At 40.1% G+C, this 22103-nt stretch overlaps 1 protein-coding gene across 3 annotated transcripts in view; it reads left to right on the forward strand.

Annotated features, from left to right (window-relative positions):
* The window catches only part of kcnab1a (potassium voltage-gated channel, shaker-related subfamily, beta member 1 a), a 116169-nt gene that overhangs the window by 38905 nt on the left and 55161 nt on the right, over positions 1 to 22103 (forward strand). The window contains exon 1 of one of the 3 annotated variants that reach the window (XM_039777763.1): positions 3402 to 4220. The exons of the other annotated variants lie outside the window; for them this stretch is intronic. Within the exon in view, the coding sequence (XP_039633697.1) occupies positions 4015 to 4220 (206 nt within the window). The 5' untranslated portion in view covers positions 3402 to 4014. Of the gene's footprint in view, positions 1 to 3401; positions 4221 to 22103 lie in introns of those variants that run through there. 3 annotated transcript variants of the gene reach the window in all.

The raw sequence follows: 22103 nt of genomic DNA on the forward strand, positions 1-22103 counted from the left end.
GATTTTCTGATCACGGTCGGAAAGGAAGCAAGCAGGAAGGGTTAACACGTTGAACATTTTAAGAGGTTATTAATGTGCGCTTGTTGCCCCGTGTGCGCTGATGCGCTCATCTGTTGACATTTCTGAATGCCTTTCAGTTGCTTAATAAAAAAGGGCTTTCCACACAAAAATGTAGCCTACATGTGTCATTAGTATGAGGGGGAAAAAAAATTATTTTAACTGTGCCGGGCTCGGATACAAATTTCTTAATGCCTGTCGGGCTCGGGCTGGGTTCGGTCACGGCTCTGTCGGACACGGGCCGGGCTTGGACAGAAAAATTCGGCCCGATCCGGACTCTATTCCAAACCACTAAAATTTTCCGTCATACCGTTCCTGAGGTATGAGCTGTTTTTTATGAGTTGTCAAGGAAAGTGCAGTTTAGAAATCCCTCTCCCTACCAGTGTGTATACAAATAAAATATGTTCAATGGAAACAAAAATGTTTTTTTACCCAGACGTTTTAAAATAATACATTTTAAAGTTGTAATTGCAATTCCGCAATACTGTGAAACTGTGATATTTTTGCCAGAGATTATCATACCGTCCGAATCTCATACCGGCGCATGCCTAACAGTAACACACAAATTTACGATTTTTTGACGATATCGTGCAGCCCTAGTCTGAAAGTACAGAAGGTATTGAATGCCTGATTAAATGTGTACTCTTTGCCTATTAGTTATTAAATCCAAATTTGTCGATTTTAGATTTTATTTGATTTTTGGCAAAGTTCTTGTCTGGTGGTTTGTGTTTCGACAACATTTGACATTTGAGTCTACTAAAATTAGAATTATTTTGTATAATAACCTAAGTGTGCAGCTATGCAAGCTGCACTGTGAGTCTGTACTTTGGCACAGTGGTGCTTTGAGCTTAATGCTATGCTCACAGTGACAATGATAACATGTTAATGTATTGAAGTCGTAATGTTCATCATGTTCACCTTAGTTTAGCATGCTAGTATGCTAACATTTGCTAATTAGCACTACACACAAAGTACACCTGATGCTGATAGTAATGTCTTTGGTAATGCAATTTGACCTGATAGTTGAGCTCGATGAAAATCTAAGGGTTAACAAAGTGTGTAATGACTAAGTGGGTAAAGGCAAATGATAGAACAGCTAGTAAGGCTGGTAAGTTCAGAAAATTACATCACTTTACTGTAATGCAGCCTTTAAAACCAAACTTTTCTGATATTGCGATTATACCAAAATTTAAGACTGTATCTAGCCTCTTATATCAATATAATATCGATATATTGCCCAGCCCTAAATGTGTGTATCAAATTGCATTGAAATCTATCCATTAGTTCAGGAGACATTTCACTTAAAACCACAAATGTCCACCTCAAATAAAGATGGTGGTGCTAAATGAAGAATCAAAGGATCAGTCATTAGAATTCATCCTCTGGGCACCATTTCAGTCTAGACCAAAGTGGAGAAGTATATATTTTGTATGAAAACACATTTATACTCCTCGAAGTAAAGTATCATTAAAGGTTTTGTTATTGGACTGAACATATTATCATAGCGGTTCTTTAAAACAATATCCATAACTGTTTGGTACTGACGTTCTCTGTGTCCAGAAAACTAACCTAACAAACCGTGTCTGAAGGGATCATATTTATTTTTTTCAATGAAGCAATTCCTTGTCCTTGGCTCTGCGCCTCCCACTTCCAGTTTAGATGCTGACTTTGAAAGAAGAGCCAGACTGATAACACAGGTGTTAGTATTACAACCACATTCTCTTGCTTGTAGATTGTGGTTTGAACAGCCTTTTTTAAGTGTGTTCACATTAGATATTCATTAGTTTTTACAGTAAAGCTGCTGACAATGGAGAAAACCACACAGCAAACCAAACCAATATACACACATTATAAACATTGTATAATTTCTTTCTGTGTATTTGTCCAGATAATGATACTGTGGTCTGTTTCTTCTGCAGTGCGGACATTTACACCACAGTTTCTCTCTCTCTCTCTCTCTCTCTCTCTCTCTCTCTCTCTCTCTCTCTCTCTCTCTCTCACTCACACACACACACACACACACACACACACACACACACACACACACACACACACACTGACTGTTGAGAGACCCTGCAGCAAAATGCTACATTTACCTCCACTTGACACCTCTTATGGAATTTCTGGAAAGCACACAACATAAACGCCTTACTCTGTAAACACACACACACAAATTCTGTCAGCTCTGTTACAACTCAGCCCGCTGATTTTAGTCATTTTCCTTATGCTGATTCCAATCTCTGTACACCTCCCCCATCTCGTCCATCCATCCTCTTGTTAGCTTTGATTTGTAGCTGCCTGTGGGGGTTGTAGTGTGTGTGTGAGGGGATTTGGGGAAAAATTATTACTTTGTGTCAGCAAATGTATGTTTCTGACATGCACATACTGTAGCTCTTGCATAATGTTTATGTATGTGTGCACTTACAGAAAAATGCACAAAATATGACAGCACCTAAACAAGACAAATTAATTTCAATTACAGTATGTATGATGTCTTTACATATATAGTGAATTTTAAAGCAAAGATAAAACATTGCTCAGTTATAGCAGCAGGATTGGATGACACTGAACCGACGTTCATTTGTTACTTGTGTACTGGTCCATAAAAAAGAGAAAAAAAGGAAAACAATAAACAAAGGAATACCATGAAGAGAATATTATGTAGAGTGCAGACAGAATAAAGGGTAATAGCTTTGCTACATGGAAATTATTGAAAGGAAGAGAGAAAGAAACCTTCAAGACTGATGACAGGTGAGAAAAGAGGGTGAGCTGTGAGTGAGACAGAGTGAGAGCTAAAGAGAGAGCGAGACAGAAAGCGAGTGGGAAGGAGAGAGTGAGTGTGTTGCGCTTCATGTCTCTCAGTTCCCTGAAGGTGGGCTGTCGGCAAAGTAGCTGCCTTGCTGAGAAAAATAAACAGGAAGAAGGAAAAAAGAGTGGAGCATCCAAACATCGGATGGAGAACAAATATCGGAGAGCGAGGGAGACATAGAAGGGGAGAGGAGTGAAAGGGGGAAACTGGGGCACACGCACATTAGTGGCACGTATTCACATTGGCAGGCAGGGGGAGAATGGGAGTGCTGAAGAGAGCAAGAAAAAGGGGGGAGATGAAGAACGAGGAGAGGAGGAGAAGAAGCGACAAGATGGGAATAGTGCTGATGGCAGAAGTGTGATGGTGCACACTGCCAGGAGCTGAGAGTGACTCCCCCGTTTCTTCCTTCCTCTCTGCCCTGTCTCCCTATCCCTTCTCTGACCCTGTCCCCGCCTCCTTCACTCTCCTCTCTCTCTCTCTCTCTCTCTCTCTCTCTCTCTCACACACTCTCGCTCTCTCCCTCTTTTCCCACAGGCAGACCAGGGAGAGAGAAGCGCCGGGGTCGCATCTCCGTGTCTCTCTCTTTCGTTCTCTGCCATCCCTATGCACTCTCCTCAGCTCCTCTGTTTGCGATTCTGCAGCTGAAACCCTGTTAGAAGAAAATTCCCTGAGCTCGGCATCATAGGCAGTACACAGGAGCAGGATAGACCGGGGGAATAAATGGGAATCCCTCAAAGAACTGAGGAGTCTTTTTGTTCTTTTCATGCTTTTGATGATTGACCTGTTCCGCTGCCTCTCTTCTACAAGTAAAGACTTTGAATGGAAGACCTGATGTGACAAAAAAAGAACAGAGCAAAAGCTTTTGCACCTTTTTATTTTGCCTCACAGGACAAAGTGATACAAATGAAGACTTGGAAGTGAGGAACTGAAGACTCAATCCATCTCCAAGAAAAAAAACTGCAAAAGAAAGAGGAGAACCTGAACGCAGACTTTGAATAAAAGAGGACGAAACGCTCCATCAATTGATTTAAAACAAAACGCTCTTTGAGACTTCAGTCTTCCCTGTCAGTCTCAGTCTCCACTCCTTCTGTCCCATCTATACTTTTCCTCTGTTTCTCGAGCTCTGCTCCCTCGACTGAAGCTCAGCCATGCAGGTGTCCATCGCCTGCACGGACCATAACCTGAAGAGGGGGAATGGGGACCACAGCAAGAGTGCCACTAGCCCCAACGTGGTGAACCAAGCCAGGGCAAAGTTCCGCACCGTGGCCATCATCGCTCGCAGCTTCGGCTCCTTCACTCCACGGCACATTTCACTCAAGGAGTCAACGGGGAAACACACGGGCATGAAGTACAGGTGTGTGTGTGTGTGTGTGTGAGCGTAAAGAGTGTGTGCAATGTGCAGGGGTTTAGTGACGTAGGGTATGTTTCTTGAAAAAAAAACATACCCTATAAATTTTTCCTTCACATTTGTGTGTGCTGCCATGCTATACTCAGTTCTTTTCTTGCCCACTCCATCTCAGCAGCTTCATTATTCTTTTATTGTGCTGCTTAATATTTCATTATAATGGAGTTGTCCACACACTTGTAATTTTGAATGCAACTTCATTAATTTGTTGTGCAATTCTTTTACACCTTTTAAAAGATGGTATTTAAAATCACCCAATGAAGTACACTCTAGAACCCTTTTTATTGATGGCTTGGTAATAATTTATTATTGTTAAACAACTTTTAGTGGAATTTTATCATAACGTAAAAAAAAAAAATCAAATGTAACGCATGGATATCAGAGAAATATCCGCATTAGTATCTTAACATTAATTTCAACTATTTTTCCAACCCCTACTTATGTAGAACCCAGATACATTTGTTATGTAGTGCTCTAAAGAATAATTTTATGTAAATGAGAAAACAGCTTTATGCTTCACACAATCTTGTTGATTACCCACTGCCTTACTGAAAGTCACAGAATTCCCCTTTTCTGCCGTAAAGCCCCACTCTTGAGCCTTTTGTTGTGGTCATATTGTGGCATTTTATAAAGCCACTCTGCCAGCACCATCTGAAGCACCTTCTGCCAAGCCTGCAGTATGTTTTCAGTGAGCTTGCGCTACACATTTCAAATTTGATCCTCAGTCTCCAGATTTACCAGTAAGTCATACAGAATCTGCTTATTCACTTTGGATGTTACAAGCAAACCTGACAGGATTTACGAATAAATGCTGTCTGCTACCTGGTGAAAGTTCTTTGTGTGACCTGTCTAATAGCATTGTCTAATCTCTCCTTTCTTCTTTCTCCCCACAGTTCATTTATACTTTTTTCACATATGCTGTCTGTCTCACATAAATCTTAAACCCCTCTCCCTTTTTGTTCTGTTTTGGTCACAAATACTCAAATTCTAATGCTTTCAAAAGCCATGAATGGAAGAGGATGCCTCTGCTGCGCTCCCACACACCTAAACACTTTTTTTTTTTTTCTAACTCTCTCTCTTCCCTCCGCCTCTCTCTTTGGTTTGGTGAGACAGCTCTGCAGTGTGGGCAGAGTGTCTGAGTCTGATTTGACCTCAGCAGTGCTATTGCTCAACTAACTTGTGTGTTTGACTCTCATGACCTCAGGCTGTGAAACTTACATAAAATATGGTGCCATTACTTTCTTTTCAACCTCTGCAGGTCACTGTAAAATCAGACGTGCGTGCATTTGTGTGTCCGTGCATGCATGCGTGCGCATAGAGAAGACATAGTGACAGATTACAGGCTGAAGCTAGCGCTAAGTATTCAGCACTACTGTATTTGATCCCATTAATATTCTATTGATTAAAGACACTTTATTGAATAAACCTCAACCTGACAATAGTTTTGCTTCTCTGGGTAAATTGTAGGGTGTTTTACATGTGCAGCTGATGCCAAATGAAAGTTCTGCAGCACACTCTGATAAAATGAGGGTGCTTGTCACGCTCTGTATATGGTAATATAGGTTAATGATGCAAAATTGCTTTGCTGTTTTCATTCACAGTGAAAAGATTTTCTCTATTTGAAGTGATTACGTTCAACTATTTTTTTTTAACTTGGATAAAAGGCCTGGGCCAAAAACAATCTTTGGAAGATGCTGCGTGTGAGTAACACAGCCTGGCCATGGTAGATGTCAGTTAAGCTCTCAGACGCATAATTTAGTGTTATTGATTTGGATTTCTTCTGCTTTAGTAGGCTAATTGTGTTAGTTACGTTATTGGCTTTTCACAGTGCATTCGGTTATTCTACTGCTGGATGTTTTATGTGCTATAAATGGAAAATGGTGTTCTTGACTATTTATTTGTTGAACAGGGCAGCAGAGAACACCGTAAAAGAAACTGAATATTAACAGAATGAAGCATGCAATATGTCTTCTACAATGATCCAAACATGCACCTCAGTGGTACACTGTATAATAATTAATTTTTTTATTTTGTTTTATCCAAGTATTACAAATTGTATCTTGAAACCTGGCTAGGACTATTATAACACTGTTCAAGGCTAATAGAAAACTTTTGTTTTGAGACTGGACTTGCATTACATATTGCTCAGACTCTAAAGTAGTCTAGACAATATGTAATGTAAGTGGGCTATGATGCGCGTGGCCAGTAATGAGAGCTGGGAGACAGGTGAGCAGCGTACAGGTCATGGCTCAGTGCCACATCACTCTGTGTTGGAAACAACAGCCCAGAATGGTGCGGGCACAGAGTAAACATACCTGGACCAAAAGTTACATTTGGCTACACCTGGTAAGTGACATTAAGCTGAAGGCAAATTGTCCTGCTTGCCACAAATGGATTTAGTTCTGTAGAGAAATACAAAAAGGCAGTCTTTGAGATCTGACCTTAAACTTCACAGTGTTGTTTTTCAGTGTTGTTTTTTTTTTTTTTTGGACCAGAGTAAGATGCTTCTGTAATAACATAAACAAATCCCTGATATGTTTAGATGAATGAGTAGCAGACGCTGGATTTGTGTCTTTATACCTTTATGACCAACTACCAGTGTCCAACCACACCGATGTGTCAGCACTGCTGCTTCTCCTATCCAGGAGTGTATATGTAGAGGGGCCAGACCTTACTCCGCAGCGCTGTGGAGATGGGTCTGGCAAGTGAGACTAGGTGTCAACCAATTGTATTTATATCTGTAGAAGCTCTTGGGTCGAGAAGTAACATGCCAGAAGCCTGAAAAAGACTTTGCTCACTTCATGTCACCGCTGAGTGTAAGGAGCAGAACTTGATAAAAAGCGAAAATAAAATCTGCTCTTATTCTGCACTTGTAAAACAACGTGGTTACAACTATCGATATCAGAATTTTCTAAATCAATATTGGATTGGGGAAATTTATATTGCAATGCATTGATTAATTGATTTCTTTTACCCAGCCCTAATAATAAAAACATCTGTATTTTCTCATATCACCTAAAGAGAAGATGCCCTAAAGTTGAGCAATTAGTCAAATATCTTGGTCATCATTTTACAGATGATACTGCATGTAGAGTTAATATACGTACAGATGTAGAGGACAATATATTCATTGCATGTGTTAATCCTACTGGAACATGCAAACTTTAGTTGTGGTGACTGGTGTCAGTTTTGAGAATGGATTCTTGATGGTGATGCTGTTTGTTTCATGTAATATACTGTAGCTATATTGTATGTTCTTATCCATTTAATTGATTGATTGAATCCCCTTCTTGGAAAATGCATTAAAAAGTGGGAGCAGTGTTATAGCTGTATTATAAAATGAAACCTCATATGTATGCACGCATGCACACACGCACGAGCTTCCTCTATGCCATGCTATATGCCAGTGCATTCTACCTGTCAGCTTGTCATTAAAAGTTCAGTAGGCAGAGGATGGTGACAATAGATGAGGATGGGCTAGAGTTTCTGCCCACAGCTCTATAGGAACAATGGGAGAAAAGATGGCGAGAGAAATGAAAAGAGATGGAGAGAGACGACAAGAGAAAATACCTGTGTGTGCTGATCACTCAGTGCTGCATTGTCTCCTGCTGACAGTAATTCTTTCTCGGATGGACCGTATGGGATGAGATAAAGAGTCTCTACCCCCTCCTCCATCTCTTTCTTTTTATTTCAAGAAGTGAACTCAGGGTTGTATACACCATCTGCTCTGGCACTGGCGTTGTACAGTAAGTGAAAGTAGTAGTACAAGCGAGGACGTGTGTGTGTGTGTGTGTGTGTGTGTGTCACATAATACACACACCCTCATGTGACCTGTGTGGGGCGTTTAACTATTTATTCCCATAAACACAAATGTGTTTAACATGTATCAAAAGGTGAATAGTGGCAGAGAGTCTGTAGTGATGGTCCTTTAGGTGCTCTCAACTTCCAACTCTGATTTTCTGTTGAGGCATATAGAAAATTTTTTAACTGCATTGACACATTTTTAATACTCATTGACTGATGTAATATGATGTTTACTGGTGCCCGATGCCAGTTTGACTGAGCAGAAATCATTTAAATTTTAATTCTGACCACAGCAAAGCAGTGTTGTGGGAGCAGGCTTGGTTCGTGCATGTGTGGAAGGATGGGGGTGGTGGATGCATTGCTGTACATCTGAATAAAGTGATACGATACTGGATTACAGGGATTTATTCACCTGCTATTTGCATTTCTGCCAGTGCAGCAGAAACAATGGGTTCATTGGGCTATTTTCTATCCCCATTACAAAAACGCATCAAGTCTTCCACCATCAATCTGATTCAAACCCCTCGCTGTGTTGTGACAGCTGTATGCAGTATACACTTGTATAGATTGAACCACCAGGGTGCAATTCGCTCCCTGTGTCCCCTTCACTGCGACACTGTGTTGTGATAACAAGCTCTGAATCAGTCCGAGTTCCTAGCTTGGCAGCATCAAAAATTAGCTAAAGCGGCAGGGATTTTTGTGTTGTCTCTTTGTTGAATTTCTATTTCTATGCATTTTTCCTTCACACACACACACACACACACACACACACACACACACACACACACACACACACACACACACACACACACACACACACACACACACACCCACACACACACACACACCACACACACACACACACACACACACACACACACACACACACACACACACACACACACACACACACACACACACACAGAGATGCTTTGGCAATATTGTCTTTGTTACACTCATGTCAATAAAGTGAATTTAATTTAATTGAGAGAGTATAGAAGGTGGAAGGCATGAGGCTTGACTTAATACCAAATCTATTAATGAATCAGTGGTGTGTATGTGTGTCAGTACAACCCCCCACAGAAATGTGTGAAGCATTAAAATGCTTTATTTAGTTGCATACGTGCCCTGGCCTCTAACACGCTTCACTATTCCTTAACTTTATCGAGGCTCTGACCTTTGGCTTTGACACACATCAAGTCCAATCAGGTGGCAGCATGCTCAATAAAACACCTGTGAGACTGCCGTTTGACCTGTGGTGCGCCTTGTTTTCTCACTATCCGACTACAGTATAGTGGTACTTAAACACATGTCACGTTGGTATAGTTCGGTGTTTGCCGTTTCAATCGCACCCGCTGCAGCTTCCTACCCCACCATTTTCACAAGTTTGAAAATACGTTGGTGGTCCCGTAGCTTCCGGTACGTAGCAAAGATTGTGACCGTTGAGGGTAAGTAGTTCCACACTTTTTGAGCATCATGAATGCAGCATCCTGGTACCTGTAGTACACTGTATTTTGCTATACTTTGTCAGTGTGAACGCACTGTGCACTCAAAATGGCAAGTGTAAGTACAGAAGTGCGTAAATTGACACACAGCACTCTCATATGTTTACCAGCTTGAAGTCTTCTTTGCTGGTGCATTTCTGTGTTTCTTGGTGATTACCGGCACCTGTAGGCTCAGTGGAATAGTGTGAAACCATTAGCAGGAATGTACACATGCACAAGACAAACAAAAAGGGGACCCGTTTATAAATAAACTGCTCCGTAGCACCACTAAAGGTCATAAAATCCACAGGTTACCTTAAAACAACAATTCCTTTGGGAGCATGCAAAAAGCTACAGCTCCCACAAAAAATGATATCATTGTAACTTAACTTTTTAGTTTTAATTTCTGCTCGTAATTGGCCCTCGCTAGTGTGGATATATAGGTTTGTATATCAAATGCACTGTTTTTCTTTATAACCTGGCTGCTGTGGTTCAGTTTTTCAGTAAAGAAAGAAAAGAGAGGCAGCAGATGTGGGAGATGTGAGGCGTTTAATGGATTACAGCAGTCAAGGCCAAAGACTAGTAACACACAAACAGTGAAAACGCATAAAAAGCCAAATATAGACACACTCTCACAGGATAATCACATGCTCACAAAGAGCTTCTTATTTTCAGTTATTGAAAAACCTCTATCTGTACTTCAAAGTGGTTTAAATTTGGTATTTTTCAGTGAAAGTTGATGGTAAGAAAAAAAAACAGAGCCTTACAATTTAACAAAATAATGAAAGATCTAGCATGAAAAAAGCTCATTCCTGATGACATTTCAACATATGTTGCAATAAAAAAAAAACATGAAGGCTTTGTAAATACTGGCCAAGCTTTTGCATGAGCCAACTCACAAACTGCTAATTTGGCAGAAGAGGGTTGGTGTCAGCTGCACAGCATTGGTGTGAAAGGCCAGATTAGCAACTGCTGTAAGTGTCTGTGTGATGTGCCATCCTATGGAGGAGATGTGAAGGTGATCTGTGTGTGTGTGTGTGTGTGTGTGTGTGTGTTGTGTGTGTGTGTGTGTGTGTGTGTGTGTGTGTAAAACACCTAAATGTTGTAATTGTATTATCAAGTATTTTTCAGTAACATATGGAAATACTGACAGTGTATGTCCATTTGTGTTATAGAAAGATGGCAGCTTTTTATTTCGACGTAGCTTTTTTTTCAACACAATAGCAAATAATAGAGGGAAAAAAAGGGAAATATATTAGAGAGATGATAATGAATAAAGGAAGGAATTCTTGGTGCCTACTGGTCGCACTCCAAACCACCACACAACAAATACTCAGCGGCCCTAACCAACGCATTATCTCTGCTTGTTGCTATGGTAATCATGTCCTTGGCTCTGTAGGGCCATCTTTCAATTTGGAACACTTTAAAGCATACACACACACACACACACACACACATACACACACACACACACACACACACACACACACAAAACACACACACACACACACACACACACACACACACACACACATACACACACAAAAACACACAAAAACACACAAAACAAACCTATTTAAGTAAGACTTTAAGCAATTGGGTGTAAACTAAAAAGGCAACTGAAGTAAAGAGATTAATGGCATTGGAAAAAGGGGTAATGATGTGATGAAAGCAGACCGATGTAAACTCTGAGTGCTGTCTATGTCATAAATGCATGCACACTACATTTATTGATTTTAATAGTGATTCATTTTAACACCATTTAAAGAGCTGAGAGCTCTTATAAATACTATGTTTTTAATGCTGGCAACTGGCAAAAAGAGTTAAATTGCAAAAGCACCAGTGCTGTGGCGGCTCAGAGAGGGTTGACATGGGTTTAAACTCTGTTCATGCTGTAAGAAAAATCCCAAGGTATTCAGCTCCCTCAGAGTGATGCAGGGATGGTATAAAGAACAAGAGGAAGAAGAACAGGGGAAGGAAAGACGGTAAAGAGAGTGTGACTAATCTATGAATGAATATACTAGTAAATCCCTACAGGGTCCTGTTGGCAGAATAACAAACAATGATTAATTGTTCGTTTGTCTGTGACCTTACACATCCTGAAAGACACTGAGAGTAATATTAATTATAGTGACAGGTCCGAAGCTGAAACTAGCTCGCAGTTATCTCGTATGTGGCAGCAATTGTTAAGACTAATACCTCTCTGTGCATAGCTGAATACAATATTTCACTCAGGTCTGTGGCAGCTGACTCTAGTCTGCTTGTTCACTAGTTATGAATGTAAAAAATATATATATAGTAATAGCATGGTCTGTTATTGTATAGTTGTTCTCATTAGTGTTACTGCCTGGTTTGATTTGATCCCAATAGCACTGTTCAACCTTCCCTGTTGCTAGAGTTGAGGATAGTGGGGCCATCCTCATTCAAAAGCTTCAAGTGCTATCTTCACTCACTGTCGCTTTTTCATTAAAAGAAGTGCCACGATAGCTTGTCAGGTTTGTTCCATGCTGTGGCAGGAGAATAATTTAAATGGGGCCGGGAGCAAGAACAAAAACAAGCATCAGCGCAAACTGATATCAGATTTTATTGCTAATGTTGTCTCCCTCTTTAGCTGCCCAACAGGGTACAAGAGAGAGCAAAAGAAACAGAGATTTATCATGTGAACGAAGAAAGTTCATCAGTTATTTTACTTTGTACTCACCCTGTGTTATTAAGTGCTTACCACTATGTTGATCCTTTGAAAGTGCAATCCTTATTCCTCCTTATAAATTCTGTCCTCCCAAAAGCTGTTTTTAAGTTGGTAATTAATACTTCATCGTAGGAACAGTGACACTGTAAACACACAGGCTTCCTCGCAATTATCACAAACAAGTTGTTTTTTTCTTTCCAGTAATCGTTAAAAAAAAATCTATTTTGTATTGTTCTTTGCTTTGAAAGTACAACACAATATTTGCTAGTGGTTTTGTTGCTTACTAGCAGCAGGATGTTCCCTAAACTGTAGCAGCAATGCAGCTGTGACTAACTGGGCTCTAGTTAAACTTTCAGCCCATATATCAAGATGAAATATGATGGATAAAATGTGTTTCCCTCTTGATTAGCATGTATGGATGATCAGTTGGGTTGATCTGCCCTGATCTTGACTGGATGCTAGTTGAAGAGTATGTACTGTGCAGTATATAGTACATGCCAAGGAGGCATATCATTTCATGACTCTTGGAGTAGATATTTTTATGCAAACTGAGCTAGAGTTTCTATAATCTGTGACATTACCAGCCTGTCACTTTCTGGCAATTACTCACGGCAAAAAGTAAACTCTGCTCCCCTTCCTCTTCCATTGATGAAAAATGTGTCCAAAAAGCAGAGCAACTACTGAAGCAGCACAACACCCTCATTTTTTTCAGCTAAAAATCTCTACATCCTAACAGCCACGCCAGTGTTAAAACTACAGCCCCATCAGACAGACTGCTGGTGTCCATATAACAACTGATATCCTCAGGGCCCCTATCTCTTTCTCACTAGCTCTCCTGACAGCTCTTTTACCGGATTTATAAGGCTCCATTGTGAATCTTGTCCAACAAAAGGAATGAAAAGTATGAATTGCATTCAGCTAGTATACAGAAGATATTTGTAAAGCTGCTGCTAATAAATCTGTTTCAGCCAGGAGTTTTTTCTTGTTATAATCTTTTGTATGTGAGTTAAGGGAGTTTTTCCTCGCCACTGTCGCAATAGCACTGCTAATGCTTGCTCTTGAGGGAATTACCGGAATTGTTGGGGCTTTGGAAATTATAGAGTGTGGTCTAGACCTACTCTATCTGTAAAGTGTCTCGAGATAACTCTTGTTATGATCTGATACTATAAATAAAATTGAATTGAAATTGAATTAAATTAATGGAGGGAGTTGCTTCTCCATTTGTCATTTGAACATTCTTTGTTCAAGCCCTCCTCTCTTTCTGTCTCTCTTGCAAATTTACAAATCCTGGGAAATGTCTAAAGCTCTTTGTTCCGATCACCCTGTTGCATTACTGTAGGTGTGGTCTGCGAGAAATCAAAGATCATAACAACCTTTGAGGACTTCAATGCGTCGCAATTTAACCAAACGTGCTTTGATCGGATCTATTTCTCTCCTACATCAACAGGGTAGCTGGTTTGCCGAGATGATAGTGGAATTACATTGAATTACTGTCAGAATGTTATACAAAAACTATTTTAGAGAGTGGTAAAAAGATGAAGCGATGAGAGAAGTTAACTTGTCGGATGTATAATCATTGGTTTTATACATTTCCCATCCTCAGCTTTAGCGATCTGGTTTTACTATTTGTGCATGGGAATGTGTGTGTTTAGCGTGCAGCTATACTTACTACATGAATGAGTGAGTAATCTATGTACTGTAGTTAATGTGTGCATGTGTGCCTGTGAATTGCCCATTCCTCAGTGTCTGTATGACACTCATACACACTTCCTTTTCAAACAGATGTCCATTTTTAAATTTAGTTTTTTCTTCCTCTCTAGGATTTTAGCCCTTCTTCTTTTTCTGTATTTCTGTCTTTCCTTTTTAAAATTATTCTCCCTCCCTCTTGCTCTCAAATTTTTTCTCCCCCTTTCCTGCCTCCACAGACAGCATACTGTGCCGGTCTGCTGAGCTCAGTGCCTTTGAGCCATGTTGTAATCAAAATCACCTAACTGTGCCCCGAGGCATATGTCATGTTTCCTGCATGGTGGGCTAACTTTTACATACCCATATTGTATGTGCAAATGCTTAACATGCAGACATGAAAACACCTACATATGTTATTTACATTTTATGCATTCAGCTGATGAATTGAGTGAGCAGGTAAGGCTTTTATATTTGGCTCACTGAAACACACCCAACATACTTTGCCACAGAAGGTCTCACTGTGAAGGAGAGCTGAAACGATTTGTCAATTAAATGATTAGTCAAAAAATATTCTTCAACTATTTTGGTAATTGACTAATCGTTAGTAATTTTTCAGCCAAAAATACAAAACTTTTCTGTTTCTCGATTGTTAAGGTTTCGCTTATTTTGTTTGTCTTAATCTATGTGATCATTATAATATCTTTAGGTTTTGGAATGTTAGTTGGACAAAACATTTGATGATAGTTAAATAATAAACATTGACGGTAGTTCATTAGACGATATGGCAAAAGACGTTTGGCTGGTATATATGCAGGGGAGTTAATAAAGGAATGGCGAGTGAGGGGATCAGGTGACTGGGAATGGCGGGAACACACTGAGGGCAACTTCTGTATGGGGCAGGTGACGAATGGCAGGAAGAGGTTAATGAGATGTTAAAAACAGGAAAATTAGCAAAAATGACTAAATATAAGTAGGCGTTGTGACAGATTTACTAAATATTATATCATGTTGTCATAAATGTCTCACAAAAATCTGAGAAATTTGGGTTAAATGACTACTACTCAGCAAACCGATCAGCACAATCGTCAATGCTTGAAGGAGGAAGCTGACACAGGAAGCATGTACTGGTCACTGCATTAGTTGTATATTTTCTTGACGTTCCACTTCCGGGATTGATCCGGTGCCGCAGGAAATTCCGCCGGATGCATGTATTTTTGGCGATGCCCGTTTCCTTTCGCTTTCTTTGTGTTGGAATGTTAAACTCCGGTGGATTAATGAGGACTATGGTTAACTGCTCCTCAGATCTCTGCACGGTAAATTGCGACAGCTAGCTAGACTATCTGTCCAATCTGAGTTTTCTCTCGCATGACTTGAGCTTAGGGCTGCCCATGACGATTGTGATTGGTTTAAAGAAATGCCAATAAACCAGAGCACGTTTTTCTCCCATCCCGAAATGCTATGTGGAGTAGCCAGACCCTCCTCCGCTCCACAACTCGTGGATGGTCTGGCGAAGCGAGACTACTGCATTAGCAACTCCTACTGGCTGGTTGGGTTGTCTATCCAGAAAGGAAGGGGCTCGAACCTGCAATTTGTATTGGACGAGGAACATGGTACTAAGTCCACACCTTAAAAGGTGACAAAACTAAGCATTAAATGTATGCATGCTGATGAGATATGTGCAATACACACATATTGTCTCACTCTGTTATATCTGCGTGTGTGTGTGTGTGTGTGTGTGTGTGAGAGAGAGACATTGAGTGAACAAAGACAAAGTGTGATGAAGTGAAGTGAGTTAAGAATGGAGAGAGGTATTGTAAGAGAGGAGATGGTGAGAAAAAGTCCCTCAGCTAATTCTTTAATACGACAAAACAATATTTTTCACCCTTTTTTTCTCTTTTTTAACATCTGGTTTTTAATCTGTGTCAACATCAAAGCTTACACAATAAAATCCTCCTCAGGAGAGCCTTGACCTCATATGTTCACTGTACTAATCCTCATGCAGTGCTTATGAAGCAGTTGTAATTTTAAACCTGCTGTAACACATCCAGCATCATTATGAAGTACTTCTTAGTACCTACACATTAAAGCTAGTGGGTGTAACTTCAAATATCCCTTATATATCCTAATTATCCTAATTCAAGGAAAGTGGGGATCTTATTTTCATTGATTCCAATGCAGAAAACTTACGTCTGTCATTAGTGAAGAAAAAAAGAACAGTGTTAATGTGGAAACTGAATCTTGGCAATGGTTATAGACCTGAAAAGACAGACTGATAACACTGGCAAGATGGGTGTAATAACTCCATAAACTCATTACTGTAATTGAGAAGCATAAGGCTCATGTTTCACCTGTCTTGGCTTCACTTTAGTGGCTGCTTGTGGGTTCTACTGAACTCTGCTTACATTTGCAGACTCTTAATCCAAAACATTGTCAAAGATCCAGTCAGCAGCTTACGTTTTCCAACATTACATTTTTATTATGCCACATTGTAATCTGTACTATGTAAATAGACTAGAATAGAATAGATCTTTATTGTTCATCTTTATTGGGCAGCAGTGTGGCAGCACTCTCGTACACTTTGCTAATTGCAGCTTTAGTGAATGACCCCTTTCCTTTCTCCTGCTTCTATCATTATCCCCATTTACTCATTTTAATTCCCCTTTTTCCTGTTCCCCATTGCTATCAGCATGGATTGATGTGTGTGTGTGCTCTAAGGTGCAATGTGTGTTGGTGTGTATATGATAGTGCTGTTGTTGGAGCCACAGTATAATTTGGAAATTGCTCTTTGCTCATTTTTGGATGAGAGATGGAGAGAAAAATTGAAGAAGCAAAGAAGTCAACAGAGACCCAATTAAAGCCCGTATCTGTGACCGAACCATGTTCACTGCCTGTCTGTTATTAACCCTTACACTTACACAGGTGCAGTGCGGCACAATGGGAAAAGTTGAAACGATGAACTTCAGCCATGAGATGGTGAAATATTTTAGTAATAAAAAGTGAGATCCACTGTGATAACTTATCATAAAAGACAAAGATGTTGACCTGATATATTTTGATAAATGAGGTACTGGACAACATAATTATAATATTACTCTATTTTACAAAAATGTTCTCACTTCTGAGGTGTTTAACTCAGATTTAAAACATTTATTCATGGTTATTTGATAGGGACAGATATAGTACATAGACAAACTGAAAATTGCTATCTGATGCAAGTACAGTATATCTAGTGTTCATAGTGGATGCTAGTTTGTAACATCTATCCCTAGAAGGGCTTTTATGAAACTAAGAGATTAGAACAGTAAGGTTAATAAAAGGTAAAGTGGAGGCAGCAGGATACAATGAAGCACACATTAAAACATTACATTCAAAAACTAGACATGAGTACAGATGTATTGCTAAATTACCCAGGATTTGGTTTACCTTGGTAGTGGTAAAGTTTGTAGCAAATTTCAAGCGGTCGGGTGGCGAGGTTCAGGGCCATTCACAGAAAAAGCCTTCTGAGCAATTAATAACATGTGTACCGAGTCGACCGTTCTCTGGGATTTGTTTTCATTCTAATCGGATGTGACCAGTTTTATCGCAAACCGCTAATTACCTTATAACGTTAGTCGTCGGGGTAAGGGTAAAGTAAAAAGAAATCACGACCAGTCGAACGACGAACAACGTGCTTGAGCTATGTTACTGGTTCCTGGTTGCACACGTTCAACTGGTCGTGACTGTTTTACCATATTAGGGGTGGGAATCACCAGAGGCTTCACGATCCAATATTATCGCGATACTTATGTCACAATATCATATTATTGCGATTTTAAACATATTGCAATATTCTGCGATATATTGCAATTTATTACCTTTTTTCCAACTTCACATTTTCCCAATTTCAAATTATGTCCCCAAAAGGAAACTTTGTCAACATCTGTTTTATCTTTTTGTTTGTTCATCTCTTCAATTTTATTGCTGCAAAAAGGGATTGTCAAGCAGACAAGCAGACAAACTGACCAACACATATACAATAAAAGATTGATACTTGGCGTCTGTGTATTGATACAGTATTGCCACGGGAAATATCACAATACTGTGCTGTATTGACTTTTTTCCCCCCACCCCTATACCATATACTGTAGGTGGAAAGAGAGTCAGGGATGCTGCAGTGTGGTGCATGGCCGAGTGAGCAGTGGTGCTGCTGTGTTGTGAATAATGCACGATGTAGTGATCAAGCAAGGTTTACTGAGTGTGGTTATAGTATACATGAATTAATTCACAGCTCACGTGCTGGACTGACAGAACAGTAGAGTGCATTAAGAAGCTTCATCTATTTCTCGAAGTGCTGTTCAGAGCCATCAGTGTAGAGCTGTGGGAGAGTTAGTCAATGGTTATCCAGAAAATTAGATCTCTAGTCTGAATGCTGCCTGATTTTGTTATGGCTCACTTTATCACTATTACATTTACATGCAGCATGCAGATACTGTACTGGCTGCATAATATTTTTTTAATTATCTGTCAGTTTAGAGTTGGTGGTTCCACATGCATGCATTGGGAAGTGTTTTTGTTTGGATTGCTAAACCTACAAATGTATTCTAACTCCCATTATAGTTCAGCAAAGGTCCTCTTGATACACTTAATTCAAGATTTGATTTGTTTCATTAACCTTTTTATAAATCTTACAATTGAATCAAAGAGCTGGAGACATATGTTGATCCCTGAAGGGATTTAGTTGTCACACAGCAGGCATGATGCTGGGGCTGGATTTAGCTGCTTTGATTGGTGGTGCAGTCTAAAAGTCACACAGTCACCTTGTTCTATTGTGCCATAGTTTTAAACTATTATGAATTAAAATTAGGTCATACCAACATACATAATGCATTTAAAACATGAAAAACCTTGTCCCAAAAAATCTTGTCCCACTTTTCATTAGATAAACAAAATAAGCTAACACATTATGCGGCTTACTGTATGTTCAATATGCCTGTTGTAGAAGAAGCATAGAAAAACCTTGTCCAACACATTTTCTTTCCTTTTATGTGTAAAAAGACTGCAAGATTGTGAACTCTGTCACCCTCTGCTCTTTGAAAGGCTGCAGCTGCTTTTTCCTTCATGAAAACAGAAACTCTCTTTCTCTCACTGTATCTTAGCCGACAGTGATGTATAGAGCCTATTTCACACATCACATCATTTTTATGTGATTATTGAAAAACAGTCCTTAAAACGAAAGGTAGCTCATATTATTTTTGCTTTGTTAAGTGTCATTTATTAGCACTATGAAACAAGAAAGTGATAACGACCACAAACGGCAATAAGTAATAATAATATGCTGGGGATTCAGCAGGGCTTGTCTCTCCCCTAGAAGAGGCAATATTAGACTTTTTATGGTCCACAGCAGTTTTATGGCATTTATTAAACTGTTCATTTTAACTTATGTACATGTGTGTGTGTGCAAGTGTGTTTTTGGACCTTTTTTGTGGGAGTGCAGCATGCGTGTGTGGATTTGTACCTGCATCCATGTTAATAGTGTATGTGTGCATGTGCAGCAAAGTCTATAAAGAAGTAATTTAGTGAGAATCCATCGGAGCGTTTCTGGTTTTGTAGCATTTATTGATCATTTTCCACACACTCCAGCTCCCCAACATATACTCTGATGGCCAGAAAATCTGCTGGCTCCTACTTTTCTCCGCATCCCATGAGTACATTTAATTCAATATCTGCACTGGAGTGTGTGAATATGTGTGTCAGTACTACTACTGTATGTTGTGTTAGAAGCAAGTGTATGTCTGCTAATGTGCACGCATCTGTAATTCTTTTGTGATTGTGTGTGTGTGTGTGTGTGTGTGTGTGTGTGTGTGTTCAGAGTGTATTAAAGTTGTTCCAGTTTAGTTACAGCTTTACACATGATGAAAGGCCCCTAAATGATATAACAGCCTATGAGACTCACTTTATGCTCCTTAATATGAATGAAACATTAGGCCGGCCACACATTGGCTGCGTGGCGTGAGCGTGACAGCTGCGTGGCGTGTCCGTTTTTTATTTCGGATCCCATGTTAACAGGTTAGAGCTTGCATACTGCCTGCGTGACACACACGTGCCGAAAACGCGTGCATGCTAGAAATAGAACCAACGCCTATTATAGTATGCATATATATTTTATAATAATAATAATAATAATAATAAATAATAATTATTGGTCTTCAAATATTGCACCTGTCAATACAGAACGAGATATTATGTAGCCTATTTTAGATAGATAGATAGATAGATTTTTTTTTTTATTGATCCCTAAAAAATGGGAAATAACGGTGTTGCAGCAGCAAAATATCACACAGCTCACATACAGAGTATACATTAAATAATAGGAAACAATATGCATTAAATAATTGAATACTACACGAGCAATATTTAAAATATATACAATTTGTAAATAAAATGTACAACTGTTTCAATAAGTTGGGGAGTAAAAATGTACAACTGTTTCCCTAGTAAAGATAGGATGTAGCCTAGATAAACCTATTGTGCTAGGTTCCGCAAGGTGCATTCAGTGCAGTTGTGAGGTATATGAGTCTTATCTCACACTCAGTGATGAAGTGTTAAAAAGTTTAATTGCCTGTGGTAGGAATGATTTCCTGTAGCGGGCCGTGCGACATCGAAACTGTCGGAGCCTCTTAGAGAAGGTGCTCCTGTGTTGGACCAGTGTGGAATGGAGAGGGTGGTCGGGGTTATCCATGATAGATAACAGTTTGTTCAGTGACCTCCTCTCCACCACAGCTTCAAATGTGTCCTGTTTGCAGCCAATCACAGAGCCAGCCTTCCTGATCAGTTTGTTCAGCCTGTTTGTATCGCTGGCTCCGATGCTGCTGCCCCAGCAGATGGCGGAGGAGAACAGAGCGCTGGCCACAACAGACTGGTAGAACATCTCCAACATTCTGCTGCACACGTTGAAGGATCTCAGCTTCCTCAGGAAATAGAGTCTGCTCATCCCCTTCTTGTAAACAGCAGTGCTGTTGATTTTCCAGTTCAGCCTGCTGTCGATGTTGACACCCAGGTATCTGTACTCCTCAACCATGTCCACATCTCCACCCAGAATGCAAAGGGGCTGCGGAGCTGTTCCCTTCCTCCTGAAGTCAATCACCATCTCTCTGGTCTTATCCACATTCAGCAGCAGGTGATTCTTACCAGACCACTCCACAAAGTTTTCCACCAGCGCTATGTACTCTCCCTCCTGTCCATCCCTTATACACCCAACAACTGCAGAGTCATCAGAGAACTTCTGTAGGTGACATGACTCTGAGTTGTACTGGAAGTCTGTGGTGTATAATGTGAACAGAAAGGGAGACAGCACAGTCTTTTTTTTCCTTTTTTTTGCCGTCAATACTGCCGACGTCGTCTTTGCTGTAATCCAATCAGTATATATTTATGTTTAACATGAAGTATACTGCTTGAGTGCAGTAAATCAATGGGAAACATACATGTGTACAGACAAGGCTAGCAGCAGCAGCGCCGCATCAGACATGTTTCTGGTGTGTAAAGACATAGAAAAATCCACGCAGCCGCCACGCAGCTGACACGCAACAGAAACGCCACGCTCACGCCACGCTCACGCCACGCAGCCAGCCACGCAGCCAGTGGCCAGTGTGTTAAAGTAAACTGCTTGTGTGTGCAAGAATCAGCAACAACAGTGTCGGTGTGTCTTAAGGGAAGAGCAAGTCTTAAAGGTGCAATATGTAATACTGACAGCTAGTGGAATACTGGAGAGAGTTGTCTCCCCCACCCCCTCCTCCCCAGACTCGATGGTTACGCTGGTTGCCAGGCTGAGACCGCAGCATCCAACAATGTTGCTAGACGTACCCAACTGAGTCTTATTTCATGGCCATTGGCCTGGCATACTCCCCTGCCACTCCTCCTAATTTGTAAATTTGAATCATGCACGATGCAAAGTCATCACTGTAAGCAGCTGAACCTTCGGAATCTTTGAAAACTGACAGCAAGTATCTTATGGTAAGTTTTAATGTGTTTGACTGAGAGTGTGGGAACCTACAGGTCTATGAGGAAAGATGGACCTTTGAGAATAAATGTGTACTGTATTCCGTCTTAGGGCTGCACAATTAATCAAATTTTAATCACGATCACCACGATCCCACGATCAAATTTGCGTGATCGAGCGATATTTAAAATGCG

This window comes from Perca fluviatilis, chromosome 2 (assembly GCF_010015445.1).
Source record: "Perca fluviatilis chromosome 2, GENO_Pfluv_1.0, whole genome shotgun sequence".
NCBI lineage: Eukaryota > Metazoa > Chordata > Actinopteri > Perciformes > Percidae > Perca > Perca fluviatilis.